This window comes from Strix uralensis, chromosome 15, assembly GCF_047716275.1.
Source record: "Strix uralensis isolate ZFMK-TIS-50842 chromosome 15, bStrUra1, whole genome shotgun sequence".
In the NCBI taxonomy this organism is placed as follows: Eukaryota; Metazoa; Chordata; class Aves; order Strigiformes; family Strigidae; genus Strix; species Strix uralensis.
Window position 1 is genome coordinate 11773149 of NC_133986.1, and position 14147 is coordinate 11787295.

General features: G+C 44.3%; 3 protein-coding genes across 4 annotated transcripts; all 3 read right to left on the reverse strand.

The window, feature by feature from the left end:
- Window positions 1-1670: 1670 nt before the first annotated feature.
- On the reverse strand, window positions 1671-2624 carry LOC141950403 (olfactory receptor 8I2-like). The gene has a single exon (XM_074885149.1). The coding sequence runs from the start codon at window positions 2622-2624 to the stop codon at window positions 1671-1673; it is 954 nt and encodes a 317-aa protein (XP_074741250.1).
- A 1088-nt stretch (window positions 2625-3712) lies between these two features.
- LOC141950405 (olfactory receptor 8U3-like) lies at window positions 3713-7298 on the reverse strand. Its single transcript, XM_074885150.1, has 3 exons — window positions 6322-7298; window positions 5931-5952; window positions 3713-3796 (listed from the first exon to the last, which is right to left on the reverse strand). Exons 1-3 carry the CDS (start codon window positions 7296-7298, stop codon window positions 3713-3715), a joined length of 1083 nt encoding a protein of 360 aa, XP_074741251.1.
- Window positions 7299-11360: 4062 nt separating this feature from the next.
- On the reverse strand, window positions 11361-13365 carry LOC141950444 (olfactory receptor 5G9-like). 2 transcript variants are annotated; one of them, XM_074885243.1, is made up of 2 exons: window positions 12393-13304; window positions 11361-11692 (listed from the first exon to the last, which is right to left on the reverse strand). In XM_074885243.1, the coding sequence occupies exons 1-2, from the start codon at window positions 13302-13304 to the stop codon at window positions 11606-11608; spliced, it is 999 nt and encodes a 332-aa protein (XP_074741344.1). In that variant the 3' UTR covers window positions 11361-11605. The 2 variants fall into 2 exon arrangements, with proteins under 2 accessions (XP_074741344.1, XP_074741343.1); XM_074885242.1 differs by lacking the exon at window positions 11361-11692 and having other exon boundaries at window positions 12366-13365.
- Between the last annotated feature and the right edge of the window lie 782 nt (window positions 13366-14147).

Genomic DNA, 14147 nt, shown 5'->3' on the forward strand with positions numbered 1-14147 from the left:
GGGAAGGCAAACTGGGAGCTGAAGGTGGCCACGACACAGGGCACGGTCCCACAGCACCCAGCACAGCAGCAGCTCCCATTGATAGCCCAGGGGAAACCGAGGGCCAAATTCAAGCCAGGAAAGCTGAAGACCAGGACAAAGCACAGCTACAGCCCAGCTCTGGAAGTGGTTAAAGACCCAGGGCTGAGCTTAAATAGTGCCCGAGCCTGGGGCAGAGTGTGGGTGGAGGCCCCAGGTGATGCTGGCCATGGCAATTACGGTGGGTGCACTCCCTGATGTCTCAGGGAGAGGGGAACTGGGTTTTTTCCCCACCCAGGCCCTGAACACAGCCCCAGCACCATATCCAGCGTGCTCTGAGGTGTCCCCGTGCCCAGGGGGTGGAAGGACAGAGCAGAGAGGAGCGATGAGCTTGTGATTCTTGTCCCTCCTCCTGAGTCATGCAGAATAAGGTGCTTCAGATGTCACATTCTCATTTTCTTGGGGAAATTGTCCAAATGTCTCTACTTTTCATGAAAACTCCATTGCAAGCTTTGATTAAAAGCTTTATAATTTCACTTAAAGCTGGTTTTAACTGGTTGCCGTTGCATTCATTCATTATTCATTACAGTTCTTTTAAGAAGACTACGGCTTACAAAGCTACTTATTTTAAAACATAAAATTTATTCACTTTGTCATTATACAAGCTACATGTTCTTCCAGGAATTGTGTAGTTCACTAAACATACAAGGTGTGTCTCGATTAGGTGTTAAAAAACCTTTCTCTGCTTTTTTAAAGCATCTTCCACCTCAGCCACGCAATGACATTCAGAAGAGTCATAACTCAGTCACACAAGGCATGAACCTGATACTGATCATCCAAAAAGGAAAAGATTAGTAGATGTAAAGGCAACACGTCTCAAGAAGATTTTGGGTGGGACACAATTCTGGCAACGTGCTAATGTACATGTGCCCCCAACAAGTCGTTAGCACAGCTCCAGGTCCCCTGAGCCAGGCCCATGGCTTTGTGCTTTCTGATGGTTCTTCTAGACATTGGTCAAAAATTGCATCTGAGGCCACAGCTGGACCTTCCCCCTGCTGTCACCAGGTCACTCACATCAGATAAACATCCCCCTCTCATCAGGGTCACCTCCGGCAGCGTCCTGCAACCCTCTCAGCCCCTTCTTCTACAGACAACTGCTATGTCCCACTTGCAGCCTTTACGAAGGGGACCTCACTGATGCCTGTCTCAGCAAAGCCTTCCTAAGACCAGGTTTAATAACCCTCCTAGAAAAATTCAGAGTCTGGGCCACATTGCAGCTCTCCATATATCACTGACTTAAACAGATTCTTCAAGCTTATTTAGGATAAATGATTATGAAGCAGGCAAGGGAAATATTAGTAATTATTTACCTCCAATTTGAGCATCCTTTTCGTGGGCAATATTTTCAGTTAACACAATTTAGACACAAAACATCGTGGTACTGTTTCAGTTTTGCTAGGAAAGCATTGACAACTGTTAATTATTGAAGACTCACACCACAATTAAAATAAATTGACATAGTTTGAAGAGAACGATTTGTTATGGTGGTTCTCCATACCCTGTGCTTGCTGTGTGATCTCTTTATCTCTACGCAGACCAGTAATGACCAATAATGCACATTCCTTCATTACCCAAGAGCTGAAAATGCATTTTCAAAGCCTGGATAGACACGGCACCAACTTTCGCACCCACAACCTCCTCAGGGCCCCCTTCACCTCCTTGTTCCTCAGGCTGTAGATGAGGGGGTTGAGGGTGGGGGTCAGGACAGTGTAACACACTGAAACCAGCTTTGCCCGATCCCACGCACACGGCTTGTGAGGCTGGACATAGGTGAGCATCCCCGGTGCGTAGAAGATGGTGATGGCAGCCAGGTGGGAGGTGCAGGTAGAGAAAGCTTTAAGCTTCCTCTTGGTCAAAGGGATGTGCAGGATGGTGTGAAGGATGCAGGTGTAGGAAACCAGGATCATCAGGGCAGAGCCCATGATGTTAAGTCCAGCATTGGAGACATGCAGGATCTCGTTTGTGCGGGTGTCAGAGCAGGAGAGCTGCAGGATCGTGGGCAGCTCGCAGAAGAAGTGGTTGATGCTCCTGGCCCGGCAGAAGGACAACCTCCCCGCCAGGACAGTGTGCCCCAGGGAGGTGAGGGAGCCCGTGGTGTACACCAGCACCATCATGCCGGAGCAACGCGCCCTGGTCATGGTGGTGGTGTAAAGCAGCGGCTTGCACACAGCTGTGTATCGGTCGTAAGCCATCACCCCCAGGAGGAAGCACTCACAGATGATCAGAGCAAGGAAAAAATATATCTGGGCAAAACAACCCAAAAAAGAGATGTGGCTGCTCCCTAGCAGGAAGGTCTCCAGCGCTTTTGGGATGACAGCAGAGGAAAGGCAAAAATCTATGAAAGATAAGTGGGTCAGGAAGAAATACATGGGGGTGTGGAGCTGGGGGTCGGCGTTGATTAGCAGGATCATCGTCAGGTTCCCCAGTGCCATTAAAACATACAGGGATAAGAAAATTGTGAAAATGGTGGTTTGTAGCTCTGGGACATCAGAGAAGCCCAAGAGGATGAAGCCAGACAAAACAGTGATGTTTTCTCCATCCATCATTTCTACAAGTTAGATGAATTTGCATAGAAATAAAATGAATCAGTGAAATAAATCCCTAAGAGAGAAATACCCTGGAAACATGGGAGTTGAATCCATAAAGTAAATGTAGTAGAAAATGCTATATTTTTGAGACAAATGCAAGGCAACTGTATTTCTGCCTTTAGCCCAAGCTTCGAAGCCAAAGAGATGAAGGAGCTATTACTCACATATTAAAAGAGAATAATTCTGCCATGATTTATATACATTGTACAGATGATACACTAAGAAACATCAAAATGTTTATTCAAGTATAAAAAGTCAAATAAACACATTCCAAAATGTGGAAAACAGAGAAGATACAGATTCTCACCACTGACTTCTGGAAATTTTAAGGATTTTTTTCTTTCTTTTTTTTTCAGACTGGATTAGTGCTCTTCTGTGGCCTCATTAGATCTGATGCAGCCTTTTCATCATGAAACAAAGCTGTGCACTTGAAATTGTTGAGGTTTTTTTAATTTCTAAATTTATAGGCTTTTGAAGAAAAACCCCTGCGTGCGCTGGGTCAGAGGTGGATCAAATATCCACGTAACAATGTTAAAATATATTATATACAAACCAAACTTTTTAAAGCTTCATCTTGGATATTCCCATCTCTCCCATTCAGCTCCTCTGCAGATTAAATATCTGATGGAGGATCTATCTACAGATGTCCACATCTCAGCTGAAATGTCCCTAGATCAGTTGTAGATGGGGTCAGAAGTGTGGTTTTTTCAAACCAACCTCCTCGCCCCTGCTAGGGCACTTGGTTTGACACCATGGATGCTCTTGGAGATCACAGATGGACTCCCTTTAGCTGCAGCTCTACCAGCACATCCCAGCCATGAAACAGCATCCACTCCCCCAGAATAAGTTGAATTAAAAAAATACAGAATGCAGAAATGAGTTCAGGAGGGTAATGAAGTCCCAGTGCCACTTGTCTTACTCTACTGACCTCAGATCTTTTTGGTCAATATCGCTTGGTAATGGAGACGTAGTTGTAGCTCCGTCTGGACAACTCGTACCCTTGAAGCACACGTTTCTGTCTTTTGGCAACAATTTCCTCACTGGGATTAAATTGATTGTGTCCTAGAGGTGAACGTTTCCATCCCGTAGAGGCAACCTCTGGTGACCAGCTCATACGTGAACGTGCAGCCCTGGAGAGGACAATCATATCTTAAACAGCTTCAAGGTTAAGAACATGCTAAATGTTAAAAAAATATTTAAACATTCAATAAATTATTTATAATAAAAAAAAATATTTAAAATCTTGCCAAGTACAGATGGAGCTACTCCGGAACATGAACCCATGCTGCAGGACTTCACAGAGCAGAAGCTTTTATTCTGAATTTTCTTCTCATCTCAACAGAAAAGCTGGTTGCTGTTCAGACATATAAACAAAACAGAAGTATAATTAGGGGGGGTTGGTTTTTTTTTTTGGTTTAGGTTTGCCAATTTATCATTTGAATACAGAAATTTTAAAAAAATTACTACTGAGACATGAAATTAAAAAAAAAAATAGGCTCCTTGTAACTTATTACACCAAGTCCAGCTCCCACGAAAAGGGACTGGTGTATATTTTTGAGGTGTTAATCAATACAAAGGCATTTTTTGCAATATGAAGTATACAAACAGCTAAAGAGATAAAGCGGACGAGTCACAGTGGAGACAAAGTGTCGTGAGATGTGTTACGGGTTAAGGGATAATGGAGAGAACAACGAAGCACCGGGCTGGGTCTTCTTACACCACCTGCACTTAAAAATGCTTTCAAGCACGTGAGAGGCAGAACGACTAGGGTCACCAAGTGGAAATGTCAAACCCTTTTTTACCTGCTTGGTTAAAAGGAAAGGTGTTGGTAGATGTGGTGCCTGCAGCTCCTTGAGAAGCCCACCCGATGGGTCAAAGCCACGGCAGGAGGAGAGATGCTCGGGAGGAGATCACCCAGGCTGGCTGGCAGAGGGGTTTTATCCCAGATGAAGCATTACCTCAGATGTTTGTGCAAGCCGCTCTCCCTCAGGACCCTCATCCAGCTGATAATTGTTTTGACCTGATCAGAAAAAGCCTCTTTCAATTCCACCCCCAAAACCTTTTTGGCTGCACCAACACCTCCAAGACCAGCTCTGCTGTAGAGACCTACAAGGCTGCCCATGCCACCAAAGACAAGTCCAGGGCAGTTTGCTTTTTATTTATCCAACTACCACAAACTTCTCTATTTCAGTCTTTCACTGAGGAAGCCCTTTGCTACCAACAGGGAAACCTGATGGATCATCTAATGTTGCATTGAAGGGTGCTGAAAACAAACCTGATGGACCATCCACTGTATGAACGGTTTGAGCGTGGCCATGGGAAGCCCTCACCAGCAGATATATTTATTTCCATACACTTTACTGACGACTGTACAACGCTTTGCTCAAAAGCATCATTTTACACAGTTGCTTTGAGGATATAACAGAATTAACTCAGATTTACCAGTTTTATTCTGACGAATCCTGAGAGCCAATGTTTCCTGAAAGCTTCTACTAGGTGAAGAGACATTATAAAACCCCTAGGACAAATATTAAATGATAACTTTGTCCCAGACATTTAGAAAACACAAAGGATGGGGCAGATGTGAGAGAATACCGAAATATGAGAGTGTGGGGAAGCAAGATGAAGAAGTATACAGATGGGTTTAGATGTTTTTAATGTAAATTTGTTTTTCTGCTGGAAGGCACCAGACTATTAGTCTTGGAAAAAAGGATTTCCCCATGTTTTTTAATTTCTTTCTTCCCCATTCAGCACTGGGCTAAAACCAAGGCTTGTGGACTGGGAAAAGCAACATAATAAGGGGGAAAAAGCCCTCACTCAACTTTAGGACAAAAAAAAGAGATTTAAATTTTATTTTTTTTTTAATATATGGAAGGAAAAATAATCCACTAAGAATACCTGCTTGGGTAGGGTGTGCATCTGCAGCGTGAATAATGCAGCTTGAAATCCCAGACGCAGACAGCTCAATACTGCACTTGCTCCATCTCCATCGTAAGATGACCCCAGGTCACCAGCACCGTGGCTGTTTGGGGGAAAGGAAGACCTAAAATCCTCCCTCCCTCCCTCCCTCCCTCCCTCCAGCAGTCTGGCTCTTTACAGGCCTAGCTAAATTCACAGCAGAGCAGAGGCTCAAATATGTCTTGTCCGCCATTACCATGAGTGCTTTGGTGACCAACACACCGTCACAGCATTATTTCATGTGACCTTACTTTGTGGTCTGAAGCTAAAACTCCTGAAAAAAATCAATTAACATCCTCCTAATACCAGGAACATCACCAGAGGACACCTGTTAATATAAAACATGAGAGATCAGACACTACTGGTTTGATGTCACCAGGGCAAAGCCACCACCAGCATTCTCCTTTTTGTTCTCTCAAGCCTGAAATGTTGATTATTATTTTTAATTATATTTAATTAATAAATAATATCTATTTCAAGTCATATTTAAATAACATTTACTTTGGATAATAACTTTCTGCCCAGCACACGGTCACTGTCAGGTCTCACGCTACAGCCAAGGAAAGTCCCATCCCTCCTAGTGCAGGGTGTGCAGGGTGAACTCCTTGGTTCAAGGAGAAATATGTTTTCCAGGTGTCCTGCTTCCAGGTGCACTTAGTCCCTACTTCCTGAAGGTGCGATGTCTAATCCTCCTCACCATAGCCCTCTCCTCTCAGCTGACCAGGAACCATGGATAGACAAAGAGGAGAGGACTCTACCTTTTGCTTTCCTCATGGCGTTCTTCATGTCTGTGTTTCTTAGGCTGTAGATGAGTGGGTTCAGCATGGGGACTGCAACGGAGTACAGCATGGAGACCACATTATCGTGCTCCGAGGAGTGTCTGGAACTGGGGCGCAGGTACATGAAGAGGGAGCTCCCGTAGTACAAGGCGATGGAGACCAAGTGAGAGGCACAGGTGGAGAAGGCTTTGTGCTGACCAGACACGGAGCGGATCCGCAAGACAGTGGAGAGGACTGACAAGTAGGAGACTAGGATGAAGACTGTGGTGCTTAGCACATTGAACCCCACCACGGCAGAAACCATCGCCTCGTTGACACGGGTGTCAGAGCAGGAAAGGGCTAGCAGCGGTGGTCCGTCACAGAAGAAATGATTGATCCTCTTGGACCAGCAGAACGGGAGACGAAATATGGAAGCTGTGTGTATGGTGGAGCTGATCACACCAGCTAAGTAGGCACCAGCCAACATCCCAACGCAAAACCTCTGGGACATGACCACAGAGTAGAGCAGGGGGTTACAAATGGCCATGTAGCGATCATAAGCCATGGCAGCCAGCACATAGCACTCAGTGGTGGCACAGGTCGCAAAGGAGAAGAGCTGAGCAGCACACCTAACGAAGGAAATAACCTTTTTCTCCACTAAAAAATTCAGCAAGGTTTGAGGGATGATGGTAGAGGAGTAACAGACGTCCAGGAGAGACAAGTGGCTTAGGAAGAAGTACATGGGGGTGTGTAGGCACGAATCAATTCTGATTAATATAATTACTCCCAGATTTCCTATTAGAGTGACCACATAGATGACAAGGAATAAGACAAAACACATCACCTGCAGGTCTTCTCGGTCTGTGAAGCCCAGGAGAATAAACTCAGATGCAAATGTATAATTATCTTCAACCATATTGAATATATAAGCAGTTCGGCTGTTTTATGTATTTCAAATGGAAAAGGTTAATAGGCCCAAATCTGTCAATAATGTTAAGTATGTTAGTTTTTGTCTATCAAGCAGCTACACCACTTTAAGTCAATATAAGGTAAATTCTCTTTGAGAGAGGAAAACCTCAAGTTCCCAAGGCCGGTCTCCCAGTTCAGCCTTAGCTAAACACATACAACCATCAGCAACACACCTGGAAGTGGGTGAATATTTTAAGGCAAGGAAGGAGGGTAATGCCATACCAGAATAAAACATAAATAAATTACAGGGCTTTCTCATAGCTCCTCTCAAATCATTGACACATGGAAGTCCATGATTTTCACAATAACTGCTGGAAAAATGAAATCAATTCTCATCTTTCGAGTGCGCCCAGTCCAGTGTGAGTACATGAAGAATAAATATCTGTTCCCTGTGTCCCGGAAGACCTCTTCTAGGTGAAAGCACTGGAAAGTGCAACTTTCCTTAGTGTAATTTTTCCTCGTGTAGGATGGTGCAGTGTAAGAGCCAGGATTTGTCTCACCGCGCTTTGCTTTAGACGCGATGCCTAACTTGGAGATAAAAGATAAATTCAGGCTTGCTCTCTCTGCTCACCAGGGAGAAATCAGCAGCTCTTAAAATCACACTCTATGACAGATAGAATAAATAAACATTGATTTTTCCTGGATAACATTAATCATTGCTTGACAGAGTTACACCAGAGAGCAAAACAAGAGTGCATACTGCTCAGCATCTGACAAGCAGATCCGAACTTAAAAGTCATAATTATTTGATGACCCTTTGCTGAAGGGGTGAGGTTCACCTCCAGATCCAGACATCTCATTTCAGATATCCTGTGAGCAACATGTCTGGTCTCCTGGAGTTATTAATGGGGATTTAGAGCTGCTTTTCACTGCCCATGTAGAGATGCCGGAGGCAAAGCTGCGTCTGAGACATCCGCATGGCACTGGAAGATGTATTACAACTAATGAAAATCGAGCTGTTTGGGTCTGGAGCTGAATCCTCCCCCAGAGGCAGCATCCACCTGCCTGGATGTAGACATCTACTGCCATTGGAGAATTGACCTGAATTTTACAATTAACTAAGGCTCACCCGCACTTTTTCTTACTTGACAAGCCAACGGCTTCGTGTGGAGCGATTCAAGATGTAGATATGAAACCCAGGCGGTGTATGAGGCTCCTGCCCACCAGGAATCACATCTCCCTGTGACTTGAAGACATCTGACTGGAAGGGAGATAAATTAAAAACCCATACCTTGCTGCCTCAGCTTAGGTATTATTCATGCTGACAGGCAGGTGGTTGGTCCACACTCTGCTAAATAACCACCAGCAAACCCCAAATATTTATCACTGTCCTCCTGGGGAAAGGACCTAATTTGTGGCTCCCGATTTCCTATTCAAATTTGATAAGATCTTGCATCTCCTGGGCAAGCCAGCACAAGACCTTCCAACAAGCTGCCCTAGGACTCACCCAGCAGCTTGTTAGTGTTTTCCAAGATGTAACTCATGATGTTCTAGATTGGAGAACGACCAGCCACTGCCAAAACCCCAAAGCCGAGCAAAGCCTTGTAGTGCATCTCCTGGCTAGATGGCCATTAGCCCACTCTCATGGCCATTATCCTCAAAAGCTCCATGTGGGAACAAGGGGAAGGTGTCAGATCTACAGAGCTAAAATACATTGTTAGGGTAGCTGGTGTTTTAAGTCTTACAGCCCAAACTAGTGAATGCAGAAAAGCCTCGTTAATGGGATGGTTTAAAATGTGAAGCAAAAGCACCCTGCGCTCACGCCTCCAGCATCCCTCTGGTTTCTCAGGGTGACCATCTCTGCGGGGAAGAGTCTGCCACAAGTCCTGGGGATCCTGCAGATGCCACAGGATGAAGCAGGATTTTCACAGCGGGATTTTCTTTCACTTTTCTCTCAGCTCCAGCTGAAGCAGTTTTTATACTCACAGCTGCTCCCCGCTCCAGCTGGACCGGTACACCAGGTCTTCTCCCATGCAGCATCTGCCCGTGCTTCCAGAGCTTTGCCCTTCGCAGCGTTCACAGAGCCAGGGATAAAACAAGTCGGGGATAACAACCTCCAGGGAGCTGTCAGACCAGGCGAGGGTCAGCCCCACCAAGCCCAGAGGGGTCCCGAGATCCTCCACTGCCTGGTCAAGATACAGCTAACAGGGGTTTAAAATTGACACCAGGAGGTTACCTTTAATAGTTTCATGCATCCTAAAAAAAAATCACGAAAGGTAGTTTATTGTGATATCTGTGCATAATGTGCAATATCTGTATTCAAAAACCTCTTTTTTTCTTTTCCACAGAACAGCTCTTCTTGGAAGCCTTCAACCCTCAGCGCAGACTGCACATGATGAGAAATCCAGCACTCCCTCTTTTCATTTTATGCTGATGTTTAGAATGAAAAAAAAAAAAAAAGCACCTTATTTTTCATTTTGATGTATCTGCCTTTATTTTTCAAACAGAAACTCTTCCCATACTTTGCTCCCAAAGATGAGAGGGGGCTGCACCCCTGCAGTGCCTTCCAGAAAAGGACAAAATTCACCTCTTCGTCTGCTCAAAAAAAAAAAAAACAAACTAGTAGGGAATGACCCCAGTTTTGTCCACCCAGCACTCAGCAGGTCATAGCGAAGGGTGGGTTTCTTCCCTGTGAAGGTCACTAGATGAATCCACTGTGCTGACCCAGGAACTGGGTAACTATATAGGCAGCCTCATCCATTTAATTCAACATCCAAGAGCACTGAGGGCAGCTGCTCACCAGGGATTATTTAGGTAATGATGGATGCAATTTACATAAATCAACAACAGAAAATTAAATCCTTCACCTACATGGGATAAAAGTTCAAATCTATGTATTTTCATTGGCTTTTATTGTAAAATCTGGGATAGTTTTGTCAGGACTAAAGATGTGCTGGAGGGACCCTTTCTGAGAGTGATCTGTAGGAAACAATTGATGTAAGAGGTAATAATTTAAAATATCAGGAATTATCATTTCAAGTTGTGTATGGTTAGCCCAGGCTACTTAAGAGACAAATAATTCATAAAGCAGAGTGAATTTGATAATCTAGATTTCATACAATCTGAAACCTCGCCCAAGAATTGCATTAGGGGAAAAAAAAAAAGTGCGGTTTAAAGCATCATTTCTAATGCGAAGGGAACTTGGTGAGGAGCTTGTTCAAACATCTGACATTGCCCGTTCATTTTTAACAGGCTCAGAAGCTGATGCTGAGAAAAGAAACAACCTAAATGTATCAGCCAACTATAGAGGCAGCATGATGGTCTTATTTTATTTATATGCTATTTCTCAGTTCCCTGAACAAGGACAAGCCACTTAGCTACCCGAGGCTTGCTAGCACGTAAGAAAAAGAAGTTTTTACCTATAATAAAAAGGAGAAGATATTTCCAACAATGTCCAACAGATGGTGATGATGTATAGGAAATCCTGCTCAGTATTTTCCTATCCACTTACATAGAATTTCCCCCCTCCAGCACCCCCTTTTGGTATCTGAAAGGGACTGTTATGGCCATTTTGCATCTCTTGGGCTGACAGCCGAGCACAGTGATACATAGAAGGAACAAAAATAAGTCTTTCACATATAAACAGGAATGGATTTTATTCAGAAGTAGATGAAATGCAACTTCTGAGAAGAAAAGGGGCACCTGAAGAACAGGCATATTTGTACACCGTCGTGCCTTGCCAGCAACAGTAAGTCAGCTTCAGGCTGGTAACTTTAGTATCAAAAATAATAATAAAATAATAATTTTTTTAAAAGTTCTAGGTGCTGACCAGGGCCACATCAACGTTTAGGTTAATTTTCACTGTGTTAGAGAGTATTTTTCCCACTGTTGACAGTCAAGTGACTGCAGACGGCAAATACTCATCCAGGGCCCAGCCAAGCCTTCCCCGTCCCAGCCGATCATCCCCAAATCCCCTCCCAGAGGAGCTTGTTAAGGTGATTTGATCAGGGACACCTCTTGCCTTTGAGTGATGAGTTGCTAAAGAAATATAAAAGTTTTTTTGGGGCAGGGGGGGAAAATATTGTGGTTGCTGTTCCCTGGTGGCATTGCATTTTCACAGCCACCACAAGTTTCTGTTCAGAATACGGTGAAAGGGGGGAGATGCAGTTGCTGGCAGGAGTTACTTCTTGCATAAGACTTTTTTAAATCACCCTCAGGTTTTTTTGTCTCAGGGTATTTCATTATTTTTTTTCATTTTTTCTGTTCCTTTGTTGTTTTTTTTTTCTTTTAATTCCTTTTCCCCATTGCCTCACACTAAAGTACAAATCTCTGGACGCAAACTCTACAGATACTATTATTGTCTTTGTTTTTAACAAACCACTGTGCGCATAAATTAGAAAACTAGTTAGAGCTTTGTTTCAAGGCTTCAAAAGGCAGAAGTTGTGTGGGAAAAAAATGAAAGGACAAAGGCGTATCACTGCCTAAAAAGAAGTGACAAAGATCAATTTAACTCAGCAGCCTGCTTTCAAAGACAGACCTATTTAAGAATTTATGTTTTATTCACTTGGCTTATGCACGATATCCCATTACCTCCTAACTACATTAAAACTGCAAAGTTTATCCATTTAGATCTTGTGTTTCCATCCTTCCTAGGAAGAGCTTTTCACGGGAGCTGCCTCCCTGACCCAGCCCATAAATCACTGAGACTCCGGATAAATTTGGGATAGGGAATAACAAGGAAAATTAGTAATATGTGTCTGTTAACATACACATTTAACACAAGAATATATTGTATTATACATAAATATATATATAAATATATAGTATAATATACATTTAATATGTATATATGTATATAACTTGCCAGTCATAGGACCAGAGACCTCCTAGATGTCCTTTCTGATCAAAAATTATTCTATGTCCCACTCAAAGCACGGCTGACTACCCAGCCACATCAGGTTGCTCATGGCCTCATGGAGGCAATATTTGAGTATCTCCATGGGTGGAACCTCCACAGCCTCTAGGACGAATCCCTGTTACCCACATTCCTGTATCAGGTTTTATTGAGGAGGGTTCAGAGCCTGACTGTGATTCTTTCTGCTGTTCTCCTCAGAGCATCCTTCACCTCCTGGTTCCTCAGGCTATAGATGAGGGGGTTCAGCATCGGGATGACCACCGTGTAGAAGACGGACACCACTTTGTCAGTGTTCAGGGAGTATCTCGAACTGGGGCGTAAATACATAAAGATGGTCGTCCCATACAACATGGTCACCACCGTCAGGTGGGACACACAGGTGGAGAAGGCTTTTTGCCTGCCTTCAGCTGAACGGATCCTCAGGATGGCAAAAGAGATGAAGATGTAGGAGACCAGAATGGTGGAGATGGTGCTGAGCTCAATGATGCCGGCCAAGGAGAAGAGGATCATCTCATTAGTGTACGTGCTGGCACAGGACAGAGCCAGGAGGGGAGGAACATCGCAGAAAAAGTGATTGATGACATTGGAGCTGCAGAAGGGCAGCCTAATGATGAAAGTCATCTGTATAATGGAGTTCAGGACACCCCCGATGTAGGACCCCACCACCAGCCGCACACACAACCTCCGAGTCATAACAGAGGAGTAGAGCAGGGGGTTACAGATGGCCACATACCGGTCGTACGCCATGACGGCCAGCAGGAAACATTCCGTCGTCACGAAGACGATGTACAAGAAGGCTTGGCCCATGCAGCCAATGAAGGAAATGGTCTTCCTCTCCGATAGAAAGTTCACCAAGGTCCTGGGGGTAATCACGGAGGAGAAGCAGATGTCAACAATGGAGAGACTGCCAAGGAAGAAGTACATGGATGTGTGGAGCCGTGGGTCACGTCGGATGACTACAATTATCCCCGTGTTGCCCAAAAGGGTGACGGTGTAGATGAGCAGCAACAGCACAAAGAGGGCTGCCCTCATCCCCGCTTGGTCACTCAGGCCCTGGAGAATGAACTCTGCCACTGAGGTGTGATTCTGCTCTGCCATTCAGGGCTTCACGTCCACCGAGGAAGGAGAGAGCCTGAATATATAGGACAGGGGAGATCATGCCTTTATTTATTTGAACTGAAATGGGATAGCTTGATAATTTACACGCTGTGCAGCCAGACCACTCATTTCCAGGGAGCTAGTGGGATGGACTGCACTGTAGCCATCTGCTCTGAGCTTGGCCTCCTTTACAGTCCGAGGAAAGAGGGGTCCCCTTCTGAAGGGAGAGCATCATCACAGCTTTCCCAAACACCTTCCCTGCCTGCAGCAAGTCACTGCGGAGGATCTCTCGCTTTCTCACTGTGGGCAGAGCTTTGGGCAGGTTCCTTTGTAGGGCAGAATCCCATTTTGGTACCTACAGTTTGATGAGATCAATGGATATCGCAGCAGATCGGGATTCAGGTGACACAGACCAAATCATCAGCTCCGCCCTTGACCGCCGGTGATTAAGTTTTTCACCACGTTTGTTTCCCTTCCTCCCTACTTCAAACCAATCATGATAAGGTGCCCAGAACAAGACAACTCTGATTTTAGCAGCAGCTTATGGCTATAATTTTAATAGCTTTGAGAAGAAGTAAAAATACTGTAGCTTTCCTTTGTTGCTTTTGAAAAAAACACTGAGGTGAAGGAAAAAATTTGTTAGGAAATAGGGAGGGAGAGAGGAAGGGCATGTTGCACAATCCTAAAACTCATTCAGGACATGAGAAGTTTAATATTACAGTCTCAGAAACATTGGGGAGATGAAACCACAGAGACCATGAACAAAATTTGGGTCCAAAGCTGTTATTTTGAACTGGGGTAAGCATCAAACAATTAAGAGAATATACAGTTAAGAGACTAAAC

Excerpts from the sequence above, each read along its gene's own strand:
- LOC141950403 (XM_074885149.1), bottom strand. The coding sequence starts at position 2,624 with ATGATGGATGGAGAAAACATCACTGTTTTGTCTGGCTTCATCCTCTTG.
- LOC141950444 (XM_074885243.1), bottom strand. The coding sequence starts at position 13,304 with ATGGCAGAGCAGAATCACACCTCAGTGGCAGAGTTCATTCTCCAGGGC. Across the intron at positions 11,693-12,392 it reads AGGATGCTCTGAGGAGAACA|TTTTCTAATTTATGCGCACA; the intron begins GCAGAAAGAATC and ends AGCTCTAACTAG.
- LOC141950405 (XM_074885150.1), bottom strand. The coding sequence starts at position 7,298 with ATGGTTGAAGATAATTATACATTTGCATCTGAGTTTATTCTCCTGGGC. Across the intron at positions 5,953-6,321 it reads GCTGAGAGGAGAGGGCTATG|GTGTCCTCTGGTGATGTTCC; the intron begins GTGAGGAGGATT and ends TTATATTAACAG. Across the intron at positions 3,797-5,930 it reads GTCCTCTGGTGATGTTCCTG|GGCTGCACGTTCACGTATGA; the intron begins GTATTAGGAGGA and ends TGTCCTCTCCAG.